This window comes from Geotrypetes seraphini, chromosome 2, assembly GCF_902459505.1.
Source record: "Geotrypetes seraphini chromosome 2, aGeoSer1.1, whole genome shotgun sequence".
Taxonomy (NCBI): Eukaryota; Metazoa; Chordata; class Amphibia; order Gymnophiona; family Dermophiidae; genus Geotrypetes; species Geotrypetes seraphini.
Window position 1 is genome coordinate 2,182,205 of NC_047085.1, and position 27,745 is coordinate 2,209,949.

Below are 27,745 nucleotides of genomic sequence, written 5' to 3' on the forward strand. Positions count from 1 at the left end.
ACTAAAATCCGACCTTTCCTTTCTGAGTGGACCGCTAAGACCCTCGTCCATACCCTCATATCGGGAAGGATTCCGGAAGACTGGAAAGTGGCGAATGTCATACCGATCTTGAAGAAAGGTTTGAGGGGAGATCCGGGAAACAACAGACCAGTGAGTCTGACCTTGGTACCGGGAAATATGGTAGAGGCGCTGATAAAGGACCGCATCATTGGACACAATCTGATAAGGACCAGCCAGCACGGCTTCAGCAAGGGGAGATCTTGCTTGATGAACTTGCTGCACTTCTTCAAGGGAGTAAACAGGCAGATAGACAAGGGCGAGCCAGTCGACATTGTATATCTGGATTTTCAGATGGCATTCAACAAAGTCCCACATGAACGACTACTTCGAAAAATTGCGGGCCATGGAATCGATGGTGAAATACTCATGTGGATTAAAAACTGGTTGGCGGATAGGAAACAGAAAGTGGGGGTTAATGGACAATACTCGGACTGGAAAAGCGTCACGAGTGGAGTGCCACAGGGTTCGGTGCTTGGACCCGTGTTCTTCATTTATAAATGACCTGGAAATTGGTACGACGAGTGCAGTGATTAAATTTGCAGACGATACAAAGTTATTCAGAGTAGTGAAGACACAGGAAGATTGCAAAGACCTGCAATGTGACATAAACATGCTTGAGAAATGGGCTGCGACATGGCAAATGAGGTTTAACGTGGATAAGTGTAAGGTGATGCATGTCGGTAATAAAAATCTTATACACGAATACAGGATGTCCGGTGCAGTACTTGGAGAGATCCCCCAGGAAAGAGACTTAGGAGTACTGGTTGACAAGTAAAGATGTACTTCGAGCTGAGTCAGTCCAGCGAATGGCCACTAGGATGGTCTCCGGACTCAGGGGTCTCTCATACGAGGAAAGACTGGGCAAGTTGCAGCTCTACTCTCTAGAGGAGCGCAGGGAGAGGGGTGACATGATTGAGACATTTAAGTACGTTACAGGTCGTGTCGAGGTGGAAAACGACATATTCTTTCCTAAGGGACCTTCAGTCACAAGGGGGCACCCGCTCAAACTCAGAGGAGGGAGATTTGGTGGTGACACCAGGAAGTATTTCTTTACAGAAAGGATGGTGGATCACTGGAACAAACTACCGGTGCAGGTGATCAAGGCCACTAGCGTGCTCGACTTTAAGAATAAATGGGACATCCACGTGGGATCTCTACGTGGGTCAAGCAGCACTCTGACTTAATGGGGTGGGACAGTAGAGTGGGCAGACTTGATGGGCTATAGCCCTTTTCTGCCGTCATCTTTCTATGTTTCTAATGAAGCCATCCGCACAATGCACAGTGGCGGCGAAAAGAGTGAACAGAATGCTAGGAATGATTAAGAAGGGGGATCACGAACAGATCAGAGAAGGTTATCATGCTGCTGTACTGAGCCATGGTACACCCTCACCTAGAATACTGCATCCAGCACTGGTCGCCGTACATGAAGAAGGACACGGTACTACTCGAAAGGGTCCAGAGAAGAGCGATTAATATGGTTACGGGGCTAGAGGAGTTCCCGTACAGTGAGAGATTAGAGAAACTGAGCCTCTTCTCCCTTGAAAAGAGGAGACTGAGAGGGGACATGATCGAAACATTCAAGATAATGAAGGGAATAGACTTAGTAGATAGAGACAGGTTATTCACCCTCTCCAAGGTAGAGAGAACGAGAGGGCACTCTCTAAAGTTAAAAGGGGATCGATTCCGTACAAACGTAAGGAAGTTCTTCTTCACCCAGAGAGTGGTGGAAAACTGGAACGCTTTTCCGAAGGCTTTTATAGGGGAAAACACCCTCCAGGGATTCAAGATAAAGTTAGACAAGAACATATGCAGGTAAAGCCAGTCTCAGTTAGCACACTGGTCTTTGACCAAAGGGCCGTTGCGTGAGCGGATTGCTAGGTACGATGAACCTCTAGTCTAACCCAGCAGCAGCAATTCTTATGTTCTTATGTTTTCATCACCTCTCGCCTAGATTACTGCAACCTGCTTCTCACTGGTCTTCCACTAAACCATTCCTCTCCCCTTCAATCTCTTCAGAACTCTGCTGCACACTTCATATTCTGCCAATGTCGCTATGCCCACTCCTCAAGTCACTTCATTGGCTCCCTATGGATTTCCACATACAGTTCAAACTCCTCTTACTGACCTACAAGTGTTTTTACTCTGCAGTTCCTCCGTATCTCTCATCTCTACCTATATTCCATCCTGGGAACTCTGCTCATTAGATAAGTCTCTCTTATCTCATCTGTACCCTTTTCCTCTATGGCCAACTCCAGACTCCGTCCCTTCTATGTTGCTGCATCATAAGCCTGGAACAAACTGCCTGACTCGATATGTCAAGCTCCGTCTCTGGCAGTATTTAAATTTAAACTCAAAGCCCACTGTGAAGCTGCTTCAATTCTAAACTCCAACCCACCTTCTAAGCACCAATATCTGTCTTCTCATTCCCTCTGTAATTCCCCTACCTGAGCACATTGTATTGATTCACCTTCTTGTCCAGTTTGTCTGTCTTGACTAGATTGTAAGCTCTTTTGAGCAGGGACTGTCTCATGTATTGGTGTGCAGCACTACATAGAAATGATACAGCGCTATATAGAAATGATAAGTAAAAACTATTATGGTTCGGTCCAAAGTTGGAAATTCTTCCTGCTTCCATCACATTGAAATCAGGTACCTCAATACAAATCGAGTTTTCTTCTAGGCATTATCCTGGACTCATCACTTAATTCTGTGAACAGATAAACTTGTTAGTGAAAAAGTGTTTTTTCAGTAAGAACATGTTGAAAAAAGTTAGATAACTACTCTAGCAGGAACATTTTTCATTGTTGGTCCAGTCAACTGTGCTTGCTCAACTGGACTATTGCAATTCTGTGTATCTGGGTATCAAGGAAGGCAACTTGCAACGTCTTCAGTTGTTACAAAACACGGCGGCGAAACTTATCTTTGGGAAACGAAACTTTGATCATGTCTCTCCTTTGCTTAGAAAGCTTATATTTGGCTTCTTGTTCGCTTCAGGATACAATTTAAATGCGAAAGTATTATTTTCAAACTTTTTATGGAATATTTGATCCTCTGATTCCCTTACATTGGAATGCCTATAGAACCTGCAATTTGAGGAACACACAGAAGTATAAATTATATCATTTCCCTCTTTCAATGGAATTAAATCAGCTGGGAAACATTGTCAGTCTTATGTTTTCAAGTTGGTAGAGATTTGGAATGGTCTTCCTGATGTTATTAGAATGATAAACCAAATTGCAATTATTCCGAAAAACCTTAAAAAGCCTTCTATTCTCACAATACCTGATCGAGACATTCAAGTATCTCACAGGCCGCATCGAGGGGGAAGAAGATATCTTCTTTTTCAAGGGTCCCACGGCAACAAGGGGGTATCCGTGGAAAATCAGGGGCGGGAAACTGCACGGGGACACCAGGAAATTCTATTTCACTGAAAGGGTGGTTGATCGCTGGAATAGTCTTCCACTTCAGGTTATTGAGGCCAGCAGCGTGCCTGATTTTAAGGCCAAATGGGATAGACACGTGGGATCTATTCACAGAGAAAGGTAGGGGAGGGACATTAAGGTGGGCAGACTAGATGGGCCGTGGCCCTTATCTGCCGTCTATTTCTATGTTTCTATGTAACCTACTAATTGTTAACACTGTAAGATTTAAGAACATAAGAATAGCCTTACTGGGTCAGACCAATGGTCCATCAAGCCCAGTAGCCCGTTCTCACAGTGGCCAATCCAGGTCATCAGTAACTGTCCAAAACCCAAGAAGTAGCAATATTCCATGCTACCGATACAGGGCAAGCAGTGGCTTCCCCCATGTCTTTCTCAATAACAGACTATGGACTTTTCCTCCAGGAACTTGTCCAAACCTTTCTTAAAACCAGCTACACTATCCGCTCTTACCACATTCTCTGAAAAAGACCGAACAGGAAAAGGACCTGGGTGTACTGATAGATAGGACCCTGAAACTGTTGGCGCAATGTGCGGCAGAGGCGAAGAAAGCAAATAGAATGCTAGGCATGATAAAGAATGGAATTACGAGTAGATCAGAGAAAGTTATAATACCGCTCTACAGAGCCATGGTCAGACCGCACTTGGAATACTGCGTCCAGCATTGGTCTCCATACCTAAAGAAGGATATAAAACTGCTAGAGAGGGTGCAGAGACGAGCGACGAAGCTAGTGAAAGGTATGGAGAACCTAGACTACGAGGAACGACTTAGGAGACTGGGGTTGTTCTCCCTTGATAAGAGGAGACAGCGAGGGGATCTGATCAAGACTTTCAAAATACTGAAAGGATTCGACAAAATGGAGCAGGGAAAGCAGTTATTTACAATGTCCAGTATGACACGGACAAGAGGACATAGACTGAAGCTGAGGGGGGACAGGTCTAGGCAAATATCAGGAAGTTCTGTTTCACGCAGCGAGTGGTGGACACCTGGAATGCTCTCCCAGAGGAAGTAATTGCAGAATCCACTGTTCTAGGATTTAAGAGTAAATTAGATGCACATCTCCTTAAGTGTGGCATAGAGTGATACGGGTAAGGGTAAATTAGATGCACATCTCCCTTGAGAAGCATACAATGATATGGGGACTAAAACTATGCCAGGGTTCACCTGGCGGGGCCTCCGCGTGTGCGGATCACCGGACTTGATGGACCCAGGGTCTGATCCAGAGATGGCAATTCTTATGTTCTTAACTATTCTGCGTGAAAAAAAATTTCCTCCCATTGGTTTTAAAAGTATTTCCTTGTAACTTCATCGAGTGTACCCTAGTCTTTGTAATTTTTGATGGAGTGAAAAATCGATCCACTTGTACCCATTTACTCCACTCAAGATTTTGTAGACTTCAATCATATCTCCCCTCAGACGTCTCTTTTCGAAGCCGAGAAGCCCTAACCATTTTAGTCTTTCCTCAGACGAGAGGAATTCCATCCCTTTTATCATCTTGGTCGCTCTTCTTTGAACCTTTTCTAGCACCACTATACAGTGGCGTACTAAGGGGGGGGCGGTCCACCTCGGGTGCACAGCTTGGGGGGGTGCACAACTGGCCAGGCCCTCCTGCCCTTCCTTTCCCCTGGCCCCGCCGCTACAATCCTACCTCCCCTGCCGACAAGAAGTCTTTCCGACGTCAATTCCGATGTCAGAGAGGACGTTCCGGGCCAGCCAATCACTGCCTGGCTGGCCCGGAACGCCCTCTCCGACGTCAGAATTGACATCGGAAAGACTTCTTGTCAGCGGGTGGATGTAAGATTGCAGGCGCGGACCAGGAGAAAGTAAGGGGAGAGACGCTTTTTTTTTTCCGCGGTAGGTAGTGCAGGATGTAGGCAGGCAAGCTGGCTGGCTTTAGCGCAGCAGGAAGGGAGGAAGATAGGTGGACAGACAGGCAGGCTGGCTTTGGGGGTGGAGAAAATCTGGAAGGCAGTGGGGGGGGGGACATAAGGAGGCACTGAGGGCACTAAAGACACGGGAAGGAGGCACTGGGGGCACCATGGACACAGGAAGGAGGCACTGGGGGCACTATGGATATGGGAAGGAGGCACTGGGGGCACTAAGGACACAAGACGGGGCACTGGGGGCACCATGGACACAGGAAGGAGGCACTGGGGGCACTATGGACATGGGAAGGAGGCACTGGGGGCACTAAGTACACAAGATGGGGCACTGGGGGCACTATGGACACGGGAAGAGGCACTGGGGGCACTAAGTACACAAGATGGGGCACTGGGGGCACTATGGACACAGGAAGGAAGCACTCGGGGCACTATGGACACGGGAAGGAGGCACTGGGGGCACTAAGGACACAAGACGGGGCACTATGGACAGGAAGTGTGGAGTGTGTGGCGCAGTGGTTGGATCTACAGCCTCAGCACCCTGGGGTTGTGGGTTCAAACCCCGCGCTGCTCCTTGTGACCCTGGGCAAGTCACTTAATCCTCCATAGCCTCAGGTACGTTAGATAGATTGTGAGCCCACCGGGACAGAGAGGGAAAAATGCTTGAGTACCTGATTGTAAAAACCGCTTAGATAACCTTGATAGGCGGTATATAAAATCCTAATAAAACTTGAAAAACTTGAAGGAGGCACTGGGGCACTAAAGACACAGGACGGGGCACTGGGGGCACTATGGACCCAGGAAGGAGGCACTGGGGGCATTATGGACACATTAAGGAGGCACTGGGGGCACCATGGACACAGAAAGGAGGCACTGGGGGCACTATGGACACAGGAAGGAGGCACTGGGGGCACTAAGGACATGGGAGGGAAGGAAGGAGGGAGGGAATAGAAAGGGACAATTGTTGGGCCTGAGTGCAGAAAGAAAGAAATGAAAGAAAGGATACACAGTCAATTAATAGATGTCCCCTTTTGATGAAAAAAATAAATGGTCGTTACCTCTGACTTACTTTTTCTGCAGCTGCGCTGAGGTGCAGGACAGTCCCGTGATGACTCATCTGCTGGCTCTGCTCTGGAAGAAGTAAGTTATGTCGGAAGGGGTGGACACGGCAGACACAGTTATTGCGGGACTTTGGTGTTTGCCGGATCCACTCCCTATGACTTAACTTACTTCTTCCGGAGCAGAACCATCAGACGAGTCATCGCAGGACCTTCCAGCATGCGGCTGCTGAGTCCACTCCAGAGCAAGTACGTCGGAGTGGGGTGGACTGGCAACCGGCAGCTACAGTCATCGTGGGACCTTGCTGAATGAAGGGAGAGAAAGGAGCAAGATTACTGGAATGGAAGAGTGGTGGAGGGAAAGAAATGGGGCAAGATATTGGAGAGAAAGAAAGGGGGCAGATGCTGATTGAAGAGGGGTGGATGGTGAGAGAAAGGGCAGACATTGGATGGTAATGGGGAGCCTATGCTGGATGGAAGTGCAGATGGGAGAGATAAGGGAGCAAATGCAGGAAGGAAATGGAAGGAGAGAAAGAGGGGAGCAGACACTGGATGGAAGTGGACAGAGAGAGAAGGTACTAGATGGAAGGGTTGGAGAAAGAGGGTACATGATGGAAGGAGGGGATAAATAAAAGGAGGGCACATGATGGGGAGAAAAGGATTGAGTTAGGGAAACACTGGAGGGGTGAAGGAAATTGGTGGCAAGCTTTAGGTAGACAGTAAAAAAGAACATTGATGAGAGGGTAGTAAGAACGTAATCTAGACAGATGCAGAAAATAAATTGAAAAAGAAAATGAGGGAAAAAAGGGAAGGGATTGCAGAGGAGAGGGAAGGAGAGGAGAGAGATGCCAGACCAATGGGGGTGAAAAGAGAGATGGAAGGAGGAGGCATACAGTTTCTGGAAGGGGCATAGAAGGAGAGAAGATGCCATATAGGGGAAGAGAGACGGCAGACAGTGGATGGAATGAAGAGAGTTACAAGAAGATGAGGAAAGCAGAAACCACAGAAGACAAAGGTATAAAATAATTTTCTATTTATTTATTGCTTTAGGAGACATGTGTCACTGTTTCTGTGGTGCACTGTATGCAGAGTCCAGCTTCTTACTGGTTCAATTTAACCTTTGTCTATGTATTTCTATTTTATCCCTCCCTTTTACAAAACTGTGGAGCGTTTTTTAGCGCCAGCCGTGGTGGTAGCAGCTCTGATGCTCAGAATTCTATGAGCGTCAGAGCTGCTACCACTGTGACTACAATCCACACTACAGTTTTGTAAAAGAGAGAGGGGTTAGTTTGTGATTACATATTCCATACTAGGCGAAGGTGTTTTCTGTGTTCTGTGTGTTCGAAAGACATGGTTTTTTGTTAGGATTGACTGCAGGATTGATCTGTACTAGTCTGGCTTGTTTAGTTTTACAATGGGTGTATTGATGTTGTACTGCTAACTGCAGTATGTAAGATGCTGCCTTTTCCTAGGTACTCATGTGTGACATGTGGCTTGTTATTAAAATCATGTTTTTCGTACAGGTGGGGGGGTGTCAAAAAATGATGGGCCCCGAGTGTCACATATGCTAGGTACGCCACTGCCACTATATCTTTCTTGAGATAAGGAGACCAGAATTGAACGCAATACTCTAGATGAGGTCGCACCATGGAGCGATACAGGGGCATTATGACATTCTTAGTCTTGTTAACCATCCCTTTTTTAATAATTCCTAGCATCCTGTTTGCTTTTTTGGCCGCCACTGCACATTGGGCAGAAGGTTTCATTGTATTGTCTACGATGATACCGAGATCCTTTTCTTGGGCGCTAATCCCCAAGGTGGACCCTAGCATCCCGTAACTGTGATTCAGGTTATTCTTACCAATGTGCATCACTTTGCATTTGTCCACATTAAATGTCATCTGACACTTGGACGCCTAGTCTTCCAACAACTTTGAACAGTTTAGTGTCATCTGCAAATTTAATCACCTCACTCGTCATTCCAATTTCCAGATCATTTATAAATAAGTTAAATAGCACTAGTCCCAGTACAGACCCCTGTGGCACTCTACTGTTTACTCTCCCCCATTGAGAAAAATTACCATTTAACCCTACCTCTGTTTTCTCTCTGATAACCAATTCCTAATCCACAACTGAACTTTGCCACTTATCCCATGACACTTTAATTTTCTCAGAAGCCTCTCGTGAGGAACTTTAACAAAAGCTTTCTGAAAATCTAGATACATTATATCAACCGGCTCACCTTTATCCACATGTTTATTCACACCTTCAAAGAAGTCAAGCAAATTTGTGAGGCAAGATCTCCCTCGGCTGAACCCATGCTGACTCCGTCTCATTAAATCATGTTTGTCTATGTGTTCCATAATTTTAGACTAAACTAAACATGGAATAGAGGGAGATATACTAAGATGGAGAGGCAAATGACTGGAGAACAGAAAGCAGAGAGAGGGCATAAATGGGAAGTTCTCAGACTGGGAGAAAGTGACTAGCAGTGTGCTCCAGGGCTCGGTACTTGGGCCCATCTTACTTAATATTTTCATCAATGACCTAGAAGAAGGAACATCCAGTGAGATCATCAAGTTTGCAGACGACACAAAGCTATACCGGGCAATCAGATCGCAGAAGGATAGCGAGGAACTCCAGAGTGACTTGTGTCAGTTAGAGAAATGGCAGATGAAGTTTAATGTGGAAAAGTGCAAAGTAATGCATTTAGGCAGAAAGAACAAGGAACACAAGTATAGAATGTCAGGTGCAACTCTGGGTAAGAGCGAACAAGAAAAGGACCTGGGTGTACTGATAGGACCCTGAAACCGTCGGCACAATGCACGGCAGCGGCAAAGAAAGCAAATAGAATGTTAGGCATGATAAAGAAAGGAATCACGAGTAGATTGGAGAAAGTTATAATGCTGCTTTATAGGGCAATGGTCAGACCACACTTGGAATACTGTGTCCAACATTGGTCTCGCAACCTAAAGAAGGATATAAAACTGCTAGAGAGGGTGCAGAGACGAGCAACGAAGCTAATAAAAGGTATGGAGAACTTGGAATACGAGGAATGACTTAAGAGACTGGGATTGTTCTCCCTTGAGAAAAGAGACTGCGAGGGGATGTGATCGAGACTTTCAAAATACTGAAAAGAATTGACAAAATAGAGCAGGAAAAAATATTATTTACAATGTCCAATGTGACATGGACAAGAGGACATGGACTGAAGCTAAGGGGGGACAAGTCCAGGACAAATATCAGGAAGTTCTGCTTTACGCAACAAATGGTGGATACCTGGAATGCTCTCCCAGAGGAGGTTATTGCGGAATCCACCGTTCTAAGATTTAAAAGCAAACTAGATGCACATCTCCTTACGAGAGGCATAGAGGGATATGGGTGACTAAAATTATGCCAGGTGTACACCTGGCTGGGCCTCCACGTGTGCGGATCGCCAGACTTGATGGACCGAAGGTCTGATCCGGAGATGGCAGTTCTTATGTTCTTATTATCTTTTATTTCTCCTTATTTTATGTAAATTCTAGTCGCTTGACTTCTTGTAAACCAAGTCAAGCTCCGACAAGAGATGACCCGGTATATAAATTGAAGACTAGATTAGATTAGTAGTAGTAGAAGAAAACCCACAAGTCTAGAGGGGAAGGAAAGGAACCATAAGGATCAGTGCTTGAGAATAAGGGCACTGAAGCATCTGCCAGGGCTTCAGTGACTGGAAGGATAGGGTCACAGGCAGAGGCCAGTCTATCAGAATGCAGCATGCCAGGACAATCAGGGAGCGACAACAGCACTGAATATTAGAGCTATAACTATGAAAAAGAAATGCAGAACATTATGGATATATATCTAATACTTATATACACAACAAGGTTATAAAGATAAGCCAATGTGAACATGTAGATGAATTTCATACTTACAATGAGAATAATCCCGATGTGTGTATGTAAAAGCAGTGGGCAGGGACTCAGCACTGCCATCGTCATGATGTAACTTCCTATTCCTGTGCCAGCTGTCGTCAGGATTCCCAGGGTCATTAAGGATCTAAAATATGAAAGAAGCTATTAGAAAATACAATAAGATTTCAAATATTTCACTGGGAGAAAGAAGAGAGCACAGTTCTGAGATCAGACTAGCCAAGCTAGCCTTTATTCCACTTTAGATCATAAGTAGTATGGTTCACTGGCTTTTGTCAGAAATTACAAAGATTAGGGGACACTCGAAGTTTCAGGAAAATACTTTTAAAACCAATTGGAGGAAATATTTTTTCACTCAGAGAATAATTAATCTTTGGAACGCATTGTCAGAGAATGTGGTATGAGCGGATAGCGTAGCTGGTTTTAAGAAAGGTTTAAGAACATAAGAAGTTGCCTCCGCTGAGGCAGACCAGAGGTCCATCTCGCCCAGCGGTCCGCTCCCGCGGCGGCCCATCAGGCCTATTGCCTGAGCAGTGGTCCCTGACTATTTCTATAGCTTGCTTCTTACTCCTATCCCTATAACCTACCCCTATTCCTATCTGTACCCTTCAATCCCTTTGTCCTCTAGGAACCTATCCAAACCTTCTTTGAAGCCCTGTAGCGTGTTCCTGCCTATCACAGCCTCCGGAAGCGCGTTCCATGTATCCACCACCCTCTGGGTGTAAAAGAACTTCCTAGCGTTTGTTCTAAACCCGTCACCTTTCAATTTCTCCGAGTGCCCCCTTGTACTTGTGGTTCCCCATAATTTGAAAAATCTGTCCCTATCTACTTTTGCTATGCCCTTCAGGATCTTGAAGGTTTCTATCATGTCTCCTCTAAGTCTCCGGTTCTCCAGGGAGAACAGCCCCAGCTTTTTCAGTCTGTCATAAGAACATAAGAAGTTGCCTCCGCTGAGGCAGACCAGAGATCCATCTCGCCCAGCGGTCCGCTCCCGTGGCGGCCCATCAGGCCTATTGCCTGAGCAGTGGTCCCTGACTATTTCTATAGCTTGCTTCTTACTCCTATCCCTATAACCTACCCCTATTCCTATCTGTACCCTTCAATTCCTTTGTCCTCTAGGAACCTATCCAAACCTTCTTTGATGCCCTGTAGCGTGTTCCTGCCTATCACAGCCTCCGGAAGCGCGTTCCATGTATCCACCACCCTCTGGGTGTAAAAGAACTTCCTAGCGTTTGTTCTAAACCTGTCACCTTTCAATTTCTCCGAGTGCCCCCTTGTACTTGTGGTTCCCCATAATTTGAAAAATCTGTCCCTATCTACTTTTGCTATGCCCTTCAGGATCTTGAAGGTTTCTATCATGTCTCCTCTAAGTCTCCGGTTCTCCAGGGAGAACAGCCCCAGCTTTTTCAGTCTGTCATAAGAACATAAGAAGTTGCCTCCGCTGAGGCAGACCAGAGATCCATCTCGCCCAGCGGTCCGCTCCCGTGGCGGCCCATCAGGCCTATTGCCTGAGCAGTGGTCCCTGACTATTTCTATAGCTTGCTTCTTACTCCTATCCCTATAACCTACCCCTATTCCTATCTGTACCCTTCAATTCCTTTGTCCTCTAGGAACCTATCCAAACCTTCTTTGATGCCCTGTAGCGTGTTCCTGCCTATCACAGCCTCCGGAAGCGCGTTCCATGTATCCACCACCCTCTGGGTGTAAAAGAACTTCCTAGCGTTTGTTCTAAACCTGTCACCTTTCAATTTCTCCGAGTGCCCCCTTGTACTTGTGGTTCCCCATAATTTGAAAAATCTGTCCCTGTCTACTTTTTCTATGCCCTTCAGGATCTTGAAGGTTTCTATCATGTCTCCTCTAAGACTCCGGTTCTCCAGGGAGAACAGCCCCAGCTTTTTCAGTCTGTCAGTATATGAGAGGTTTTCCATACCCTTTACTAGCTTAGTTGCTCTTCTCTGTACTCTCTCAAGTACTGCCATGTCCTTCTTGAGGTGCAGCGACCAGTACTGGACACAGTACTCCAGATGCGGGCGCACCATTGCCCCTGGAGATGGTGGAATTACAGCATTGGTGGAGATGGAAACGATGTGTTTTAAAATACAGTGTTTTAAAGTTACCTTGGTGCCATGTATCATTAAAGAAATGGCCAAGGTTGACCTTCCCTGGTCTATTGCGCTAGTATACAGTCCCCTTTAAAGAGGAGAAATGAGAGGTATGGAGCACTTCCATTACCAATTAGCCGTATGCTTATCCTCTAGGGCAGTGTTTCTCATCCTGTGGTATGCATACCCCAGAGGTACATGCACCACTTGTTGGGGTACCTGGGCTGGCAGATGCCTGCTGTGATCTCTGCTGCCTGATGGCCTCCCTGTATATAAGCATAAGGTTTAGTTTAGTTTATTACACCATTATCATCATAGGTCAAATTTTTGAATGTTATCACTTAATTCCTTAGACGTTATGATTAATTGTTTTCATTCTATATCTTATTTTACAGTGAAATAATAATAATAATTTTATTCTTATATACCGCTAAAGCCATAGAAGTTCGAGGCAGTTTACAGCAAAAAGCGCTGGACAATCAGCGAAGAGGTTACAGTCAAAGTCAGCGAAGAGGTTACAAAGACAGCAATACTATCTTACATAATGAAGGAATCTGAAAGCTATATAGTTAATTAGGGTTACTGGTTGAGTAAGCAGAGCTGAGTAGGTTCTTAGTTAACAAATCGATTGAACAAGCTCGTTTTTACCCGTTTTCTAAAACTGAAGTAGGATGATGAGAGCGCAAAAATGTTACTAAGCCAATCGTTCTATTTGCCTGCCTGGAAGGCAAGAGTTCTATCCAAGAATCTTTTGTAGTGGCAGGTTTTTATTGTCAGATAGGAGAACAGATGTATTCTTCGTGTGGGCCTAAGATAACATGCCAGATTGAAGTGGGAAACCAGGTAAGTGGGGGTTAGGCCAAATATTGATTTGTAACACAGACAGGAGAACTTAAACAGGATTTGCGCCTCTAGGGGCAGCCAATTGAGTTTTTGATAGTAGGGGCTTATGTGTTCCCATTTCTTCAGCCTAAAGATCAGCCGAACTGCTGAGTTTTGAATGACTCTGAGTCTTAAGATTTTTTTTTTGTAGGATCCCAAGTAAATAAAGTTGCAATAATTGAGCAGGCTCAGGATGGAAGATTGAACCAGTAAGTGGAAGGATGGAGCATCAAAGTATTTTCTGATGGTTCTGAGTTTCCATAGAACCGAAAAGCATTTTTTAACTAATAAATCTGTGTGAGCATTTAGAGTGAGGTGGCGGTCCAGGGTGACTCCCAGGATTTTAATGGAGTGATCAATAGGGAAGTCCTGACCATTCAAGGAGATCGATGAGTCTCTGATTTTGTCGTTGGGGCTTGCAAGGAAAAATTTAGTTTTGTCGGTGTTGAGCTTCAATTTGAATTCGATCATCCAAAGTTCGATTTCCATTAGAATGGATGATAGATGGATCTTAGTCTTGGAGGTCAGAGTAGTAAGGGGAATAACAATGGTGATATCGTCCGCATAGATATAGAATTTAACTTTTAGGTTTGTAGTAAGTTCCACAATGAGGTAAAGTAGATGTTAAACAAAGTGGAGGAAAGGGGAGAGCCCTGCGGGACTCCGCAAGAGTTAACCCAACTAAATGATTTTTTATTGTCACTGCAGACTTGATATGACTATTTGCTCAAAAACCCTCAAAACCATTTTAACACGTTATCTGAAAGACCAATTGACTCCAGACAATCAATCAGAATTGCATGGTCAACTAGATCGAAGGCACTACTTAGGTCTAGTTGCAGAATAACAATACTCATCTGTTTTTGTTTTAATAGCAACCAGCGGCTGCAGGGGTGCCCAAAAAGTCGATTGCGATTGACCGATAGATCGCGAAGGCAATGTGAGTCGATCACGTTGCCTTCGAGTTCTACCTGCTTCCCGACTCAGAAGCACCGAGCCAACCAACTGTCCCCACCCGACATCAATTCTGACGTCGGAGAGGAAATGACGTTGGGGAGAGGAAATCTGGTCGGCCCGACACTTCTGGGTGGGGAAGTAGGGAGAGCTTGGGGCGGCGGTGGTTTGGAGGCCTTTTTCCTGATGGCAGCGGTGGTGTTTGGAGACCTAACTGTCCTTTTAAGGGCAATCGATCATAAATACTATAGAGTTTAACGTTATCGATAGCAGCCCCTCCTATTGTTTTTTCCTTAATTGTTCTCTTTTACTTTGAATATTATAGTTCTTGCCTTTTACCTTTTTGTTCTTGTTTGTCTTTGTTTTTAATAGTTTTTATAAGTTGTTATAGTTTGGGGACGTACTGTCAACTCAAACTTGTATTTTAGTTAAAGTTTGTTTTCTGTTTTTTACGAATTTGTACACCGCCTAGAAGGCTGATTGGGCGGTATAAGAAATTTTAAATAAACTTGAAACTTGAGGCCTGTTCCCCGAAGGCAGTGGCAGTGGCTTGGGAGAAGGCAGGGAGAAAGAAGGGAAAAAGAAAGAAAGAAAGAAGGGAAAAAGAAAGAAAGAAAGAAAGGGGGGACAGAAAGACAGAAAGAAAGGGGGCATGGAGAAAGAAAGACAGACAGAAAGAAAGGGGGCAGGGACACAGAAAGAAAGGGGAGAGGGGCAGGGAGAGAAGAAGAAAAAGTTGGCGGAGGGAATGAGGTCTGGAAGCATACATTAGGCTGAAATATTGAATGCACAGTCAGAAGAATAAAGTGCTACCAGAGACTGATGAAATTACCAAACAAAGGTAGGAAAAATTATTTTATTTTCAATTTAGTGATCAAAATGTGCCCGTTTTGAGAATTTATATCTGCTGCCTATATTTTGCAATGTCACCTCAGGAACAACTATACAAAAATAGACAAATATATCCCCTCCCTTTTTACTAAACCGCAATAGCAGTTTTTAACGCAGGGAGCCTATGAGCATCGAGAGCAGTGCAAGGCATTCAGCGTAGCTCTCGCGGTTTAGTAAAAAGGGAGAGGATACATTTGTCTAGTTGTTCCTGAGGTGACATTGCATAGAGTCATCTGCTTTGACCTCTTTGAAAACCCGTGGAATATAAATGATAATTAACATTTTCTCTGTGTACAGTGTGCTTTATGTTTTTTTAAATTTTATTGTTGATAGATCGTTTTGACTTGGTCATTTGGGATCTCTCGCCAACACAGATTCTATATTTCACTGTAGCTTTATCAAAGAATTCCCCCATCGTTACTGCTCAATTCCTGCTAAAGGAGTTAAAACAAAAACAAGATGTAGAAATTAAATGTAAGAATTATTCATAAAGTTTATGGAATTAAAAGAAAGCATTAAAAAAATGTGACCTATGATGATAATGGTGTAATAATTCTGCATGTTGAATTTACTGGTTATGCAGTAGCACTGCCAAGGTCTGAAGATATTCATTCAGATTTAGAGTTATACTGTATGTGAGCTGTAAATTCTGAACTCTGAATATAATTTTGGAAGTATATATTCATGAACTACTGCTAGGTATAGGCAGCATGTGTACAGCATCCTACCTAACCATGTCCAACAATGCATAATATGCACACGCTCCACTTTCTAAAAAGATCTATTTATTAGCCTTACAAATATTACATTTCCATTTCATGTATGGATAAATCTGCAGGGCTTTCCTAAGCTTATATGGATAAATCTACAAAGTGTTCTACGTTTATGTGAATAAATCAACAGGGTTGTCCTAAGTTTGTTTGGATAACAATTTGGATAAATCATAAGAACCTAAGAATGGCCATACTGGGACAGACTTAAGGTTCATCAAGCCCAGTATCCTGTTTCCAACTAGAGGTCTGCATGGGAACGGGGATCACGGGAATTCCCCCTAACCCACGGGACTCCCACGGGGACCCCCCTCTGGCCCACGGGGACCCCTCTCTAGCCAACGGGACTTCCACGGGAACCCCTCTCTAGCCAACGGGACCTCCACGGGGATTGAAGGCTTCGGAAGCAGGGTTCATCCATATAATATAATGGACACGTCAGCCTTAGTAAAAGAGGGGGTTTATATGCTAATTACCGGAACAGAAAAAAAAAAAAGGGTTCCACTAAAGAGATTCCACAAGGAAACAGCAGTGCAAACACAAAAGAAACTGTGGAATTGATGACGACACCAAACTATTTAGTGGAGCTCGGACTAAAGAGAACTGCGAAAAATTGCAAAGGGACTTGAACAAACTAGGGGAATGGGCGACAAGATGGCAGATGAAGTTCAATGTTGAAAAATGTAAAGTATTACATGTGGGAAGCAGAAACTCGAGGTACAACTATACGAAGGGAGGGATATTATTGAATGAGAGTACCCAAGAAAGGGACTTGGGGGTAATGGTGGACATGACAATGAAGCCGATGGCACAGTGTGCAGCGGCCGCTAAGAGACCGAATAGAATGCTAGGTATAATCAAGAAGGGTATTACAATCAGAACGAAAGAAGTTATCCTGCCGTTGTATCGCGCGATGGTGCATCCGCATCTGGAGTACTGCGTCCAACATTGGTCGCCGTACCTTAAGAAGGATATGGCATTACTCGAGAGGGTTCAGAGGAGAGCGACACGTCTGATAAGAGGGATGGAAAACCTTTCATACCCTGAGAGATTGGTGAAACTGGGACTCTTTTCCCTGGAGAAGAGGAGATTTAGAGGGGATATGATAGAGACTTACAAGATCATGAAGGGCATAGAGAGAGTAGAGAGGGACAGATTCTTCAAACTTTCAAAAAATAAAAGAACAAGAGGGCATTTGGAAAAGTTGAAAGGGGACAAATTCAAAACAAATTCTAGGAAGTTCTTCTTTACCCAACGTGTGGTGGACACCTGGAATGCGCTTCCAGAGGATGTAATAGGGCAGAATACAGTACTGGGGTTTAAGAAAGGATTGGCAATTTCCTGCAGGAAAAGGGGATAGAGGGGTATAGATAAAGGATTACTGCACAGGTCTTGGACCTGTTTGGGCCGCCTTGTGAGCGGACTGCTGGGCGCGATGGACCTCGGGTCTGACCCAATGGAGGCATTGCTTATGTTCTTAGAAACATAGAAACATAGAAAAAAAGCGGCAGAAAAGGGCTACAGCCCACCAAGTCTGCCCATTCCAAGTATCCCCCCCCTGAATTTACTTCCTTAAAGATCCCACAAGAGTATCCCATTTATTCTTAAAATCTGTCACGCTGCTGGCCTTTACCACCTGGAGTGGTAGTCTGTTCCAATGATCCACCACTCTTTCGGTGAAGAAGTACTTCCTGGAGTCGCCGTGAAACTTCCCTCCCCTGATTTTCAGCGGATGTCCTCTGGTGGTCAAGGGACCCATGGGCCAGGAGATATCATCTTCTGGCTCGATGCGTCCCGTGATGTATTTATACGTTTCGATCATATCTCCCCGTTCTCTTCTTTCCTCGAGTGAGTACAGTCGCAACTTCTGTAGTCTTTCTTCATATGTGAGATCCTTGAGCCCCACGACCATCCTGGTGGCCGTTCGCTGAACCGACTCGATCCTTTGCACGTCCTTTCGGTAGTGTGGTCTCCAAAACTGAACACAGTACTCCAAGTGCGGCCTCACCATGGCTCTGTACAACGGCATCATAACTTCAGGTCTCCTGCTGACGAAACCTCTGCGGATACACCCCAATATTTGTCTTGCCTTGGAGGAAGCCTTCTCCACTTGATTGGCAACTTTCATGTCTTCACTAATGATCACTCCTAGATCACGTTCCTCCGTGGTCGTAACCAAGGTCTCGCCATTTAGTACATAAGCTCTACGCGGGTTTCTCTTGCCCAAGTGCATTATCTTGCATTTTTTAGCATTGAAGCCTAGCTGCCAAGTATTTGACCATTGTTCCAGCAGCAGTAGGTCGTGTGACATACTATCAGGTAATGATAACTTTTGCCTACTATGTTGCAAAGTTTGGCGTCGTCGGCGAATAGTGATATCCTTCCTCTAAGTCCTTGTGTCATATCTCTTATGAATAAGTTGAATAGAATTGGGTCCAGGACCGATCCCTGCGGGACTCCACTGATCACGTCCGACGCTTCAGATGGGGTACCATTCACCACCACCTTCTGACGTCTTATGTCAGAAGTAATTGCTGCTTTTTATGGGGATGGGCGGGGATGGAGGTAATTCCTTGCGGGGACAGGTGGGGACGGAGAGGATCCTGGCGGGAACGGGTGGGGACGGAGAGGATCCTGGCGAGAACGGGTAGGGACGGAGAGGATCCTGGCGGGGACGGGCGGGGATGGGTGGGATTTCTGTCCCCGTGCAACTCTCTATTTCCAACAGTGGCCAGTCCTGGTCACAAGTACCTGGCAAGATCCCAAGATCTACAGAACTGTCTTAAGTTTTGTGGATAAATCAACAGGGCTACAAATGTCAGTAAATCTACAGGGATGTTCTAAGTCTGTAGGGACAGTTGTCTGGGATAACTACAGTATATTATATTTGTATTAGCTATTATTAGTGTTTGGAAATTCAACATTAAACTGGTGTCCATTTTGGGGATGTATCAAAACATTAATAGGGTGAGGGATATTATAAAATGATCCTCCCTGTTTGTCAAATATGCTAGCTATGCAACTGGGTGAGGCTAGAGCAGGCATAAAGAAATATCCTGACCAGATCATGCTTCATACTGGGAGAGTGTGTTCTCCCTTCCCGTAGCCATGCTGTTTCTCTTCCTCAGCCTGCCCTACAGATCTGAAAGACAATACAAGGCATTTCCTCTTTCTGGTGGGATATGGGAAGTGCTTCTACATGTTTCAAACCTGCTGGGTAGCCCAAGAAAGAAAGGTAGGACTTGCTCTCTCGCTGTGTACACAGGGGCTGGGGGCTGGCACAGAGGGACAGAGGCCTCCTTCATGGTTCAGATAATTTGCAAAAATCAGAGAGAGGGGAAAAGAGAAGCACTAGCGGCCAGTTGCAGCCAAATGAAAAGCTGGCTGTTGGCAGATGGGGACCACACTTATTCCTCTTTTGTAGTTGCTTCATCAGCTGTAGTGTGACATTGCCATATGGGAAGGGAGAGCTGGAGGCCATTGATTATGTCATCTCTTGCCTGCCCCTATAAGCTGCTCTCCTCTTCCTCCAGGCCCTGTTCCCAAATATCCTATTCAAGCACAGCCAAAAATTGATCCTATGAATGGGATGACAGGTGCCTCTTTCAGGTCCATTGCTTCCTTCCTTCTTGCAGTGCAGTGCCAGCCAGTCCAAAATTGTGGTACTCTAGGTGGCTGCCTAGTTTGCTTAGTGCTAGCCCCAGCCAGGCAAAGGCTCTTGTATCATGGGGAATGGAGGTAGGTCTATAAATCATCTGAAGCTCTTGTAATAGCCTGAGTGGATTTTGGGATTAAGCCTTTGCAACAAAAACTCTTAATTAGTTCAGAAACCTGAGCCTTGTTGCTTCATAAGCTCAGGGAAAGAAAAATAGTATCTTAGTTCAAAGGTAAAAGTCTTAAAATGGGTCTGTGGCTTATAGGGCCCCAGACACTGTTTCCCAGGCTTCTCCTCAACCTACAGCTAGGGAAGATCTAGCTTCACACATAGTCTTGCCTTCAGCCTTTCACACTTAACATCAAAGTCTTTAAATAAATAACAGGCATCTCAACTTGCCAGTCCTTCTCACAATCACTTGAGGGCCACGCTGCTTCACCGGGCTTTTACTCAGCCTACAGCAAGGGAAGATCTCTTCTTCTGAAGACCTCCTGGGGTCTCCCTGAGTGACTCCACACTAGGGCATTGCGACCAGTCAGACTGTGCCTGACATGTTCCCATTTAAAACCCCTAAGAAAGGCACAACTAAGGCCAGAAATGTTATTCACAAGCCCAGAAAATTACAGCAGCCTAGGTTCCCCAAGTACACTGAGGAGAACCTTGCAGAAAATGAGTTCTTCTCTGATACCTCTGAGGTAGAAGAAATGAAGACAGCCTAACACTGGAAGGTTTGTCTCCAAACCTATCAACATAAGGTTCAAGCAAAATGCCTCTGTTAGAAAGCCTTGCACTTTCCTGGACATCCACATGGAGAGCCCAGGAGAGCCTCAGAGCAGAGCAGAGTTTGTTCCACAGCCAGAGAGGAGAAGGGATGGTTCTCTCTTTACTGCTCAGCCTGCCAGCTCAGGGCAAGTTAATCAGGAACTCTTGGAAGTTGATGAAATAATTCCAAGCCTGGAAGCTGAAGCCCTTCCTCAGGAGGAACAGATGGAGATTTTTGAGCAGGTATTTCTACCAGCTGAAGCTATGGAAGTAGGTGTTGCCTGTAAGGACTACTGACTTTAAAATTACTGTATTTTTTGCTTCATAAGATACACCTGATCATATTAGATCAGTGTTTTTCAACCGCTGTTCCGCGGCACAGAGATGTTGCCTGGTGTGCCGCAGGGCCGCCATCAGGGCAGTACTACCAGTCCTGCATTCAGGGGCCCGGAGCTGACAGGGGGCCCGAGGCAGGGGCGCCAGTAGCTCGCCAAGGCAAAGTGAGTCGATCACCCAGGACTCACTTTGTCTTGGCGATCTAATCTATCGAGCCGATAAGTCTTCTTCTCCCCGACGTCAATTCTGCAGTCGGAGAGGAAGTTCGGGCCGGCCAATCGCTGCCTGGCTGGGCGGAACTTCCTCTCCGATTGCAGAATTGACGTCAGGGAGAGCATGCGTCGGCGTCGGCTTTGGGGCCTGTTATCCATTGGTGGGTCCTGTTCCCCGATGGCAGCGGCAGTGGCAGTGGCTTGGGGAACGACAGGGAGAAAGAAAGAAAGGGGGCAGGCAGGGAAACAGAAGGAAAGAAGAGAAACAGAAAAAAAGAAAGAAAGGTCAGGGAGAGAGGAAGAAAAAGTTGGGGGAGGGAATGAGGTGTGGAGGAGAGAAAGCATACAGGCTGATAGAAGGGAAGAAAGATTGGATGCACAGTCAGAAGAAGAAAGTGCAACCAGAAATCACCAGACAAGGTAGGAAAAATGATTTTATTTTAAATTTAGCAAAGTGGAGGCAGTATTACCACAGTTTTCAAAGGAATTTGCCCAAATAACTTAATAGTTAACTGGGTAAATTCCCAGAGATGAAAACTTCCCTTCACTTACTATGCACAGTTCTGAATTTATATCTGCTGTCTATATTTTACAATATGGTCACCTTTTACTAAACCGCAATAGTGCTTTTTTGGGGAAGGGAGCCTATGAGCGTCAAGAGCAGCGCTGGGCATTCAGCGCAGCTCCCTGCGCTAAAAAACTGCTATTGTGGTTTAATAAAAAGGATGGAGGGTATATTTGTCTATTTTTGTATGCTATAAAAACCAAATACAGAGAGAGACTGAGAGCTGTTGACGAAGAGCTACGTGTGTGTCTTTCTTCGATTCCAGCCAGAATATCAGCTTTGTGTTCAGCCAAACAGGCCCAGGTTTCGCACTGAATAAAGTATTTTATAATTTTTTCACTATTCTGTTTACTTAATATTTCATAATAAAGTAATTATAAAATACTTTCTTTGTGTTTATTTGATTCCTATTCAAGAGAATTACTTTATATATAGTCAATATAGGCACAGAGTTAAATTTTTTAACATTTTCTAATGGTGGTGTGCCTCGTGATTTTTTTCATGAAACAAGTGTGCCTTTGCCCAAAAAAGGTTGAAAAACACTGTATTAGATCAATATTAGATCAATTTAGAGGAGGAAAACAAGAAAAAAACATTCTGAACCAAATTCTCCCTGCCAGGCTTTGCACCCAATCCCACACTCCTTGCCAAGCTCTGCACCCTGTCACCCCTCCCTGCCAGGCTCTGTACCGTGTTCCCCCTCTGGTGGTCTAGTGGTAGGTCGGGACAGGAGGGATCCGTCCCTGCCGACTAACAATTTTTCACACTCCCCCAATACTTTTTAAAATCATCCCCTTGTACCCCCCCAGTACTTTTAAATCATCCCCCAGTACCTTTTTAAATCATTCCCCATACCCCTTCAGTACTTTTAAATCATCCCCCATCCCCCCCAGCAGTTTTATGGTAAACTATTTTTTATTGATGATGAAGAAAAAGAAAACCAAACAGCATGATAAACAATAAAGCATACAACTGCCAGAAACTGAAACAACAACCGGTAAATAGAGATATCATAATTAATGCAGAGATACCTCCCCCCCCCAAAAAATAAAAACCTGTCAGCTCCCTCCCCCCACCCCCTTGCAGCGACTCAGGTATTGCCCTCAAGGAAGATCCAAACTAGCGTCCCAGGGCCTTTGACTCATATAGGCCTAAAATATGGGCACCTATCCAGCCCTGTAGGAATCTCACTCCCCCCAGTACTTTTAAATCATCCCCGTACCCCCATAGTACTTTTAAAACACCCCCTCCCCTTTTAAAACACCCGCCGCCACTGTAGTACCTGGTGGTCCAGTGTGTATCTCTCCTTTGCTAGCGGCGCACAGGTCAGGAGCGCGGAAGTCAGGTGTAAGCTTTCCGTGCTCCCACTTGGGCCCGCACCACTATCTGAATGGCTGTCATCAGTTCTCACGGGTCAAGTGGGAGTGTGGAAAGCTTACTCTTGATTTCCGCGCTCCTGACCTGTGCACCGCTAGCGAGGGAGGGATACATACTGGACCACCAGGTACAACAGCGGCGGTAGGCGGGAGGGTGTTTTAAAAGGGGCGGCAGTGGCAGAGAGGGGGGTGTTTTAAAAGTACTGGAGGATACGGGGGGGATTCCTACAGGACTGGGTGGGTGCCCATATTTTGGGCACCAGGTACCATTGTGGTGGGTGGGAGGGTTTTTTAAAATGTGCAGCAGTGGGGAGGAAGTGTTTTAAAACGGTGTGGGGGATTTAAAAATTGTGTCTTCGCTCCATAAGATACACCAAGATTTCCACCCACTTTTAGGTGGAAAAAAGTGTGACTTATGGAGCAAAAAATACAGTATGCTTGTTTTTTTTCTTTTGGAAGTTTTCTAGGCAAGCCACTGCTATGAACAGGTTTATTTTCATTGCTGTTTTGGAGTTCCTAAGTGCTGTGTATTGCCAGAACTTGCACAAGAGCTAATAACTAAGTCATAAAGAGTTTTTTTTCTGTTTGCTTGGCTGAATGAACCCTAGCATTGCTGTAGCCTCATGCAGGGCTATCTAAGTTTCTGTGGCCGGAGCTCTCACAGTTTTGAATGCAAATGTTTTTCTTGGTGGAATTGGAATTGGTGGGGAGAAGTTTGTCAAGACCTTGGGTGGGATTATATGAAAGCTTTATTAAGCAGTGAAAGGCAAACTTGACAATTCTCCTGCCTCAGCTCAGGAGCAGAGCGGAAGGCTTCCTGGACATTTTCTTTTGTTTTTGTATTTGGAAAGCTGCAGTGAATGGTATTGAGTTAATTTGCTGTACTTAAGCACCATTCAAAGCAGGACTGATTTGGAGGCCCAAAGGAAGGCCCAGGCCCAGGTGGGGTCTAGTTTCTGTGAGCTATGCTGTATTGCTAGGGCACAGTGACATTTGTAAATCCTGAACAGTGGAAAATATTAACCAGGATTTTTGCTATAAGTTTTTGTATTTTTTTGCCATTCTGTTTTGAACTGTTATGAAATAAAGAAACCTGAACAAGAATCCTGCAAAGTTTGGAGACAAAGCCTTGTGTTTGTGATTGGTTTCAAGATTTTTGGTTTTGTATGCTTGATGCTTTGCCTATAGGGCTGGTCTCCCTATTGAGCAGTAATCCTGTGGTCCACTAGGGGTGCTAGCAGCCTAACCAGGGTCCGGTGACCACAGCATATAAACTCCTGGCTGCCTGAGTCCTGCCCCCATGACACAGCAGGGCTTCCCCACCCAGCCTGAGGTGGTCTACTCTGTAAGCTAGTGCCTTCTGCTCTCCAATGGTGTAATTGCACTACCAGTGAGCTATCGCCCCCCTGCTGTATAGTGATGTAATTGCAGTATCAGTGAGGGACAAGATGTATGTGCCAGAGATTCTTGTATCATGGAGAATGGAGGAAGGGTAGTAATTGCAGAGAATTCTCCCTTCATAGAAAATTCTGGCCTGGGAAGAACCTTAGAGCCAAAGATGTCTATATCATGGAAAATAGAGGGGGGTAATGTACCTATACCTTACCTGTTTGGTAGAATCATGGTGATTAAGCATGCCAGTGGGTTTGCCAAAGCAGCCAGGGTGACAGAGAGGTGGTAGGCCGAATTGCCATAGGGCAGGCAAGAATAGGACTGCACTGCAGGTAGGACACCATTGGTGAGTGCATTTGCCCAGGCTAGAAGCAGAAAGATATAGATGACCTGGGACCAGGAGAAGGTCCCGGTGCCAAAGGAACTTTGCATCTGTTCTTGATCACTGATCATAGGTTTTTTTTCTGCTGTCTTTCTCTTACTTAATTCTTTTTGAATCCCAGGCTGGACTCTCATTTTGTCTCGCTCCCGTTGTGCAGATGGCAGGTGATTGAGAAGCACAAAAGCAGTAAGACATACAATCATCATCCCAGTAAGGAAGAGAAAGAAGACCTTCACAGGAAATCGGGCTGGCTGGTACACTGCTTGCATGTGGAAGGATTTGGTGATGTTGGTATCCAAAACAAGGGTATGTGGAAGACTCCCATTAATGCAATGGACAACCCCCACTCCCTGTGCCAAAGCTACAAAGCCAGGAATTAGGCCACTGAGACCCTCACCAATGAAATAAGTGGTTAAGTAATGGGCTTTGAGTTGCATCATGAAGGGCAGAAAGGTCACAGAAGATGTACAATCTACTATGGAGAGAAAGAATATGAGAACGAGGAGGGCAGTACTGTGGGGGGCTCCACCTACTATAGTGGTCTCTCTCCAGAAGAAGGCAAGAAGTAGACAGGACAAAACTCCAATGCTGACAATAGTGTAAATAACAGCTGTCTCATTTAGACGACCTGGCTGGAACTGGTGCATCAGCATCACAAGAAAGGGCCCAAGATTGGCGAACTGTATGAGAACCGTAAAGTAAGAAGGAAGATGCCAACCCTCAGGCACGTCAGGCACTATCAGTGGCAGCTCCACCCACACTCCATTGATGGCCACCCAAGAGCCAACTCCCAGGAGGCAGGCCAGCAAGTGGACTTCCAGAGCCATGGTCCCTGACTTCAGGCAGAGGAGATTCAGATGCAAAGGGTATCTGAAACGAGAAAGGAGAAGCCTTTATATCTAGCAAAATCACTGAGAACATGTTGGTGTGTTATTATATTGCCTTAGTATCTAATCGGACTATACCTATAAGGTTCAAGGCAACTTACAGCAAGAAATGGAGAATACATTGATCATAACAGAATCAAAATGAGAGCGTTGCAATGGGGTTATGCAGGATATTAAGAGAAGACAGTACATTAGATACTACATATAGAAGTTCTGAAATGTAAGGAGACGTTCGAGTACAGTGACAGGTGAAGATTTAGCCAGTCCTGCAATGGAACCAAGTCTGAATTAGAACCTGGAATTTCTGAACTCCCTGTAACTGGTATTTAATTAATCATAAATAAAAAAACCCAGCAGTGCAGATTTAACCAGATACATACTTTAGAGAAAATCTTCAAAAGCGGCTCCCAAACAAACATCTCTTAGTTTGAGTCATTGCCGCTAAGCTTCCTCAATGGCTCAACATTGCTTGTAAATATCTCGAAATCCTTTTCAAAATTTTTTGAATCATAGCCCTTTTCTTTATTCAGACCCATAGCTGACATGCATGTTTTGCAACTAAAGCCTGCATCAGGGTTCGATCTTAGTCATTAATCCATACTTTCTTCATATCGCCAATCCTTTGCAACATGGCTTCTTTTCTCTACACAGTAACAAAGTAAATGACGGCAGATAAAGACCTATGTGGTCCATCCAGTCCGCCCAACAGTTACATTTATTCTCAAGGCAACAAACTAGTAATTATTCATTTTACTTGTAAGTAAGATGTCTTCCCTCCCCCCCTCCCAAGATAGGCAAGACCTGTACTCAGATGATTTGAATGTGGTATAAAATGTGCATAATTGCTCATAAAAACTGCTGGGTCAGACCAGTAGTCCATCGTGTCCAGCAGTCCGCTCACTTGGTGGCCCTTAGGTCAAACACTAGTGCCCTAATTGAGTCTAGCCTTACCTGCGTACGTTCTGATTCAGCAGAAACTTGTCTAACTTTGTCTTGAATCCCTGGAGGGTGTTTTCCCCTATGACAGACTCCAGAAGAGCGTTCCGGTTTTCTACCACTCTCTTGCTGCATGTGAGACAGAGACTGTAGATATCTGTTGTTTAGGGTTTATTGTAAGCTTCTATACCACTACTAATGACTGGAGAGTCAATTCTGAGTGCTTCGGTAATGGTGTTACATTGCATGAGTTAAATATATGTATATCTTACCTATTTATACCATCTATGTACATATACTATTTTTATAGTTTGTGTATCGTATATTCATCTTTCTTTGTATTATTCATGAGTTCACCCTTTCATGCTCCAAGTGGGTGGTAGCCTCCCATTTCCTCCATGTTGCTATTCCCCCTAATTGTTTCTTTATTTACTAAAGTGTTCTGAGAAGAGTATCGTCTTTATTCATATTTTTAATATTTTGGTGTCCTTTTCCAGTTTTAATTCCGTCGGAAGGGAGTTCCACCACATTGGGGCCATTACCAAGAATATTATTTTCCTGATGCTTTTGTACTTGATGTCTCTGAAGGAGAGTATTTCCAGTAGGTATTCTAGGCTTGAGCGTAGGGTGCAAATTGGTTTATGGTTGTCTATTCTATTTGCTAGGTATTGCAATTCTAAAAGATAAATGATTTTATGTGTCTGTGAGTTCCCGTAGTCTCTCGAGACTACGACGGGAACTCCCTACAGCCATTTCCTCATGGCGATCTGCATGGGGCAGGAGCGTAGGAAGATCGCTCCTGCCCCGAAAGCCTGCTAGACCACCAGGTAAGGCTGGGAAGGCGGCAGGGCGGTAAAAAATATGTTTTTTTAAATTTTCCCCCTACCCAGAAAAAAATTGCGATTATGTGAAATCACGAGTGCAGAAACCGTGAATGGGGAGGGGGGGAAGTGTAAACTAAACCTTAAGTTTGTATACCGCATCATCTCCACAGAAGTAGAGCTCGGCACGGTTTACAGGAATTGATATAGAAAGGAACTCCAAAGAAAAGTAGAAGAACTTGGTACAGAGAAGTTTAGAGAGACTTAGTATATCGAAGAGGGAGAGGTCGTTACATTTTAGAGAAAAGTCATGTTTTGAAATGTTTTCGGAAGAGTTGGAGGGAGATCAGACTCCGAAGTGGAATAGTAAAGCTGTTCCAGAGTTCAGTGATCCTGAAAAAGAGGGATGTCCCTAATTTTCCTGCATGGGATATGCCCTTTAAAGAGGGGAAGGATAGTTTGAATTTTTGAG

General features: G+C 44.9%; 1 protein-coding gene across 2 annotated transcripts in view; it reads right to left on the reverse strand.

Annotated features, from left to right (window-relative positions):
* LOC117353688 (riboflavin transporter 2-like) overlaps positions 1 to 27,745 on the reverse strand; it is a 44,158-nt gene that overhangs the window by 6,257 nt on the left and 10,156 nt on the right. For both annotated transcript variants that reach the window (XM_033929900.1, XM_033929899.1), the window contains exons 2-3: positions 24,462 to 25,499; positions 10,354 to 10,477 (exon numbers count right to left, since the gene is read on the reverse strand). In XM_033929900.1, coding sequence (XP_033785791.1) covers positions 10,354 to 10,477; positions 24,462 to 25,456 — 1,119 coding nt within the window. In that variant the 5' untranslated portion in view covers positions 25,457 to 25,499. The remainder of the gene's footprint in view (positions 1 to 10,353; positions 10,478 to 24,461; positions 25,500 to 27,745) is intronic.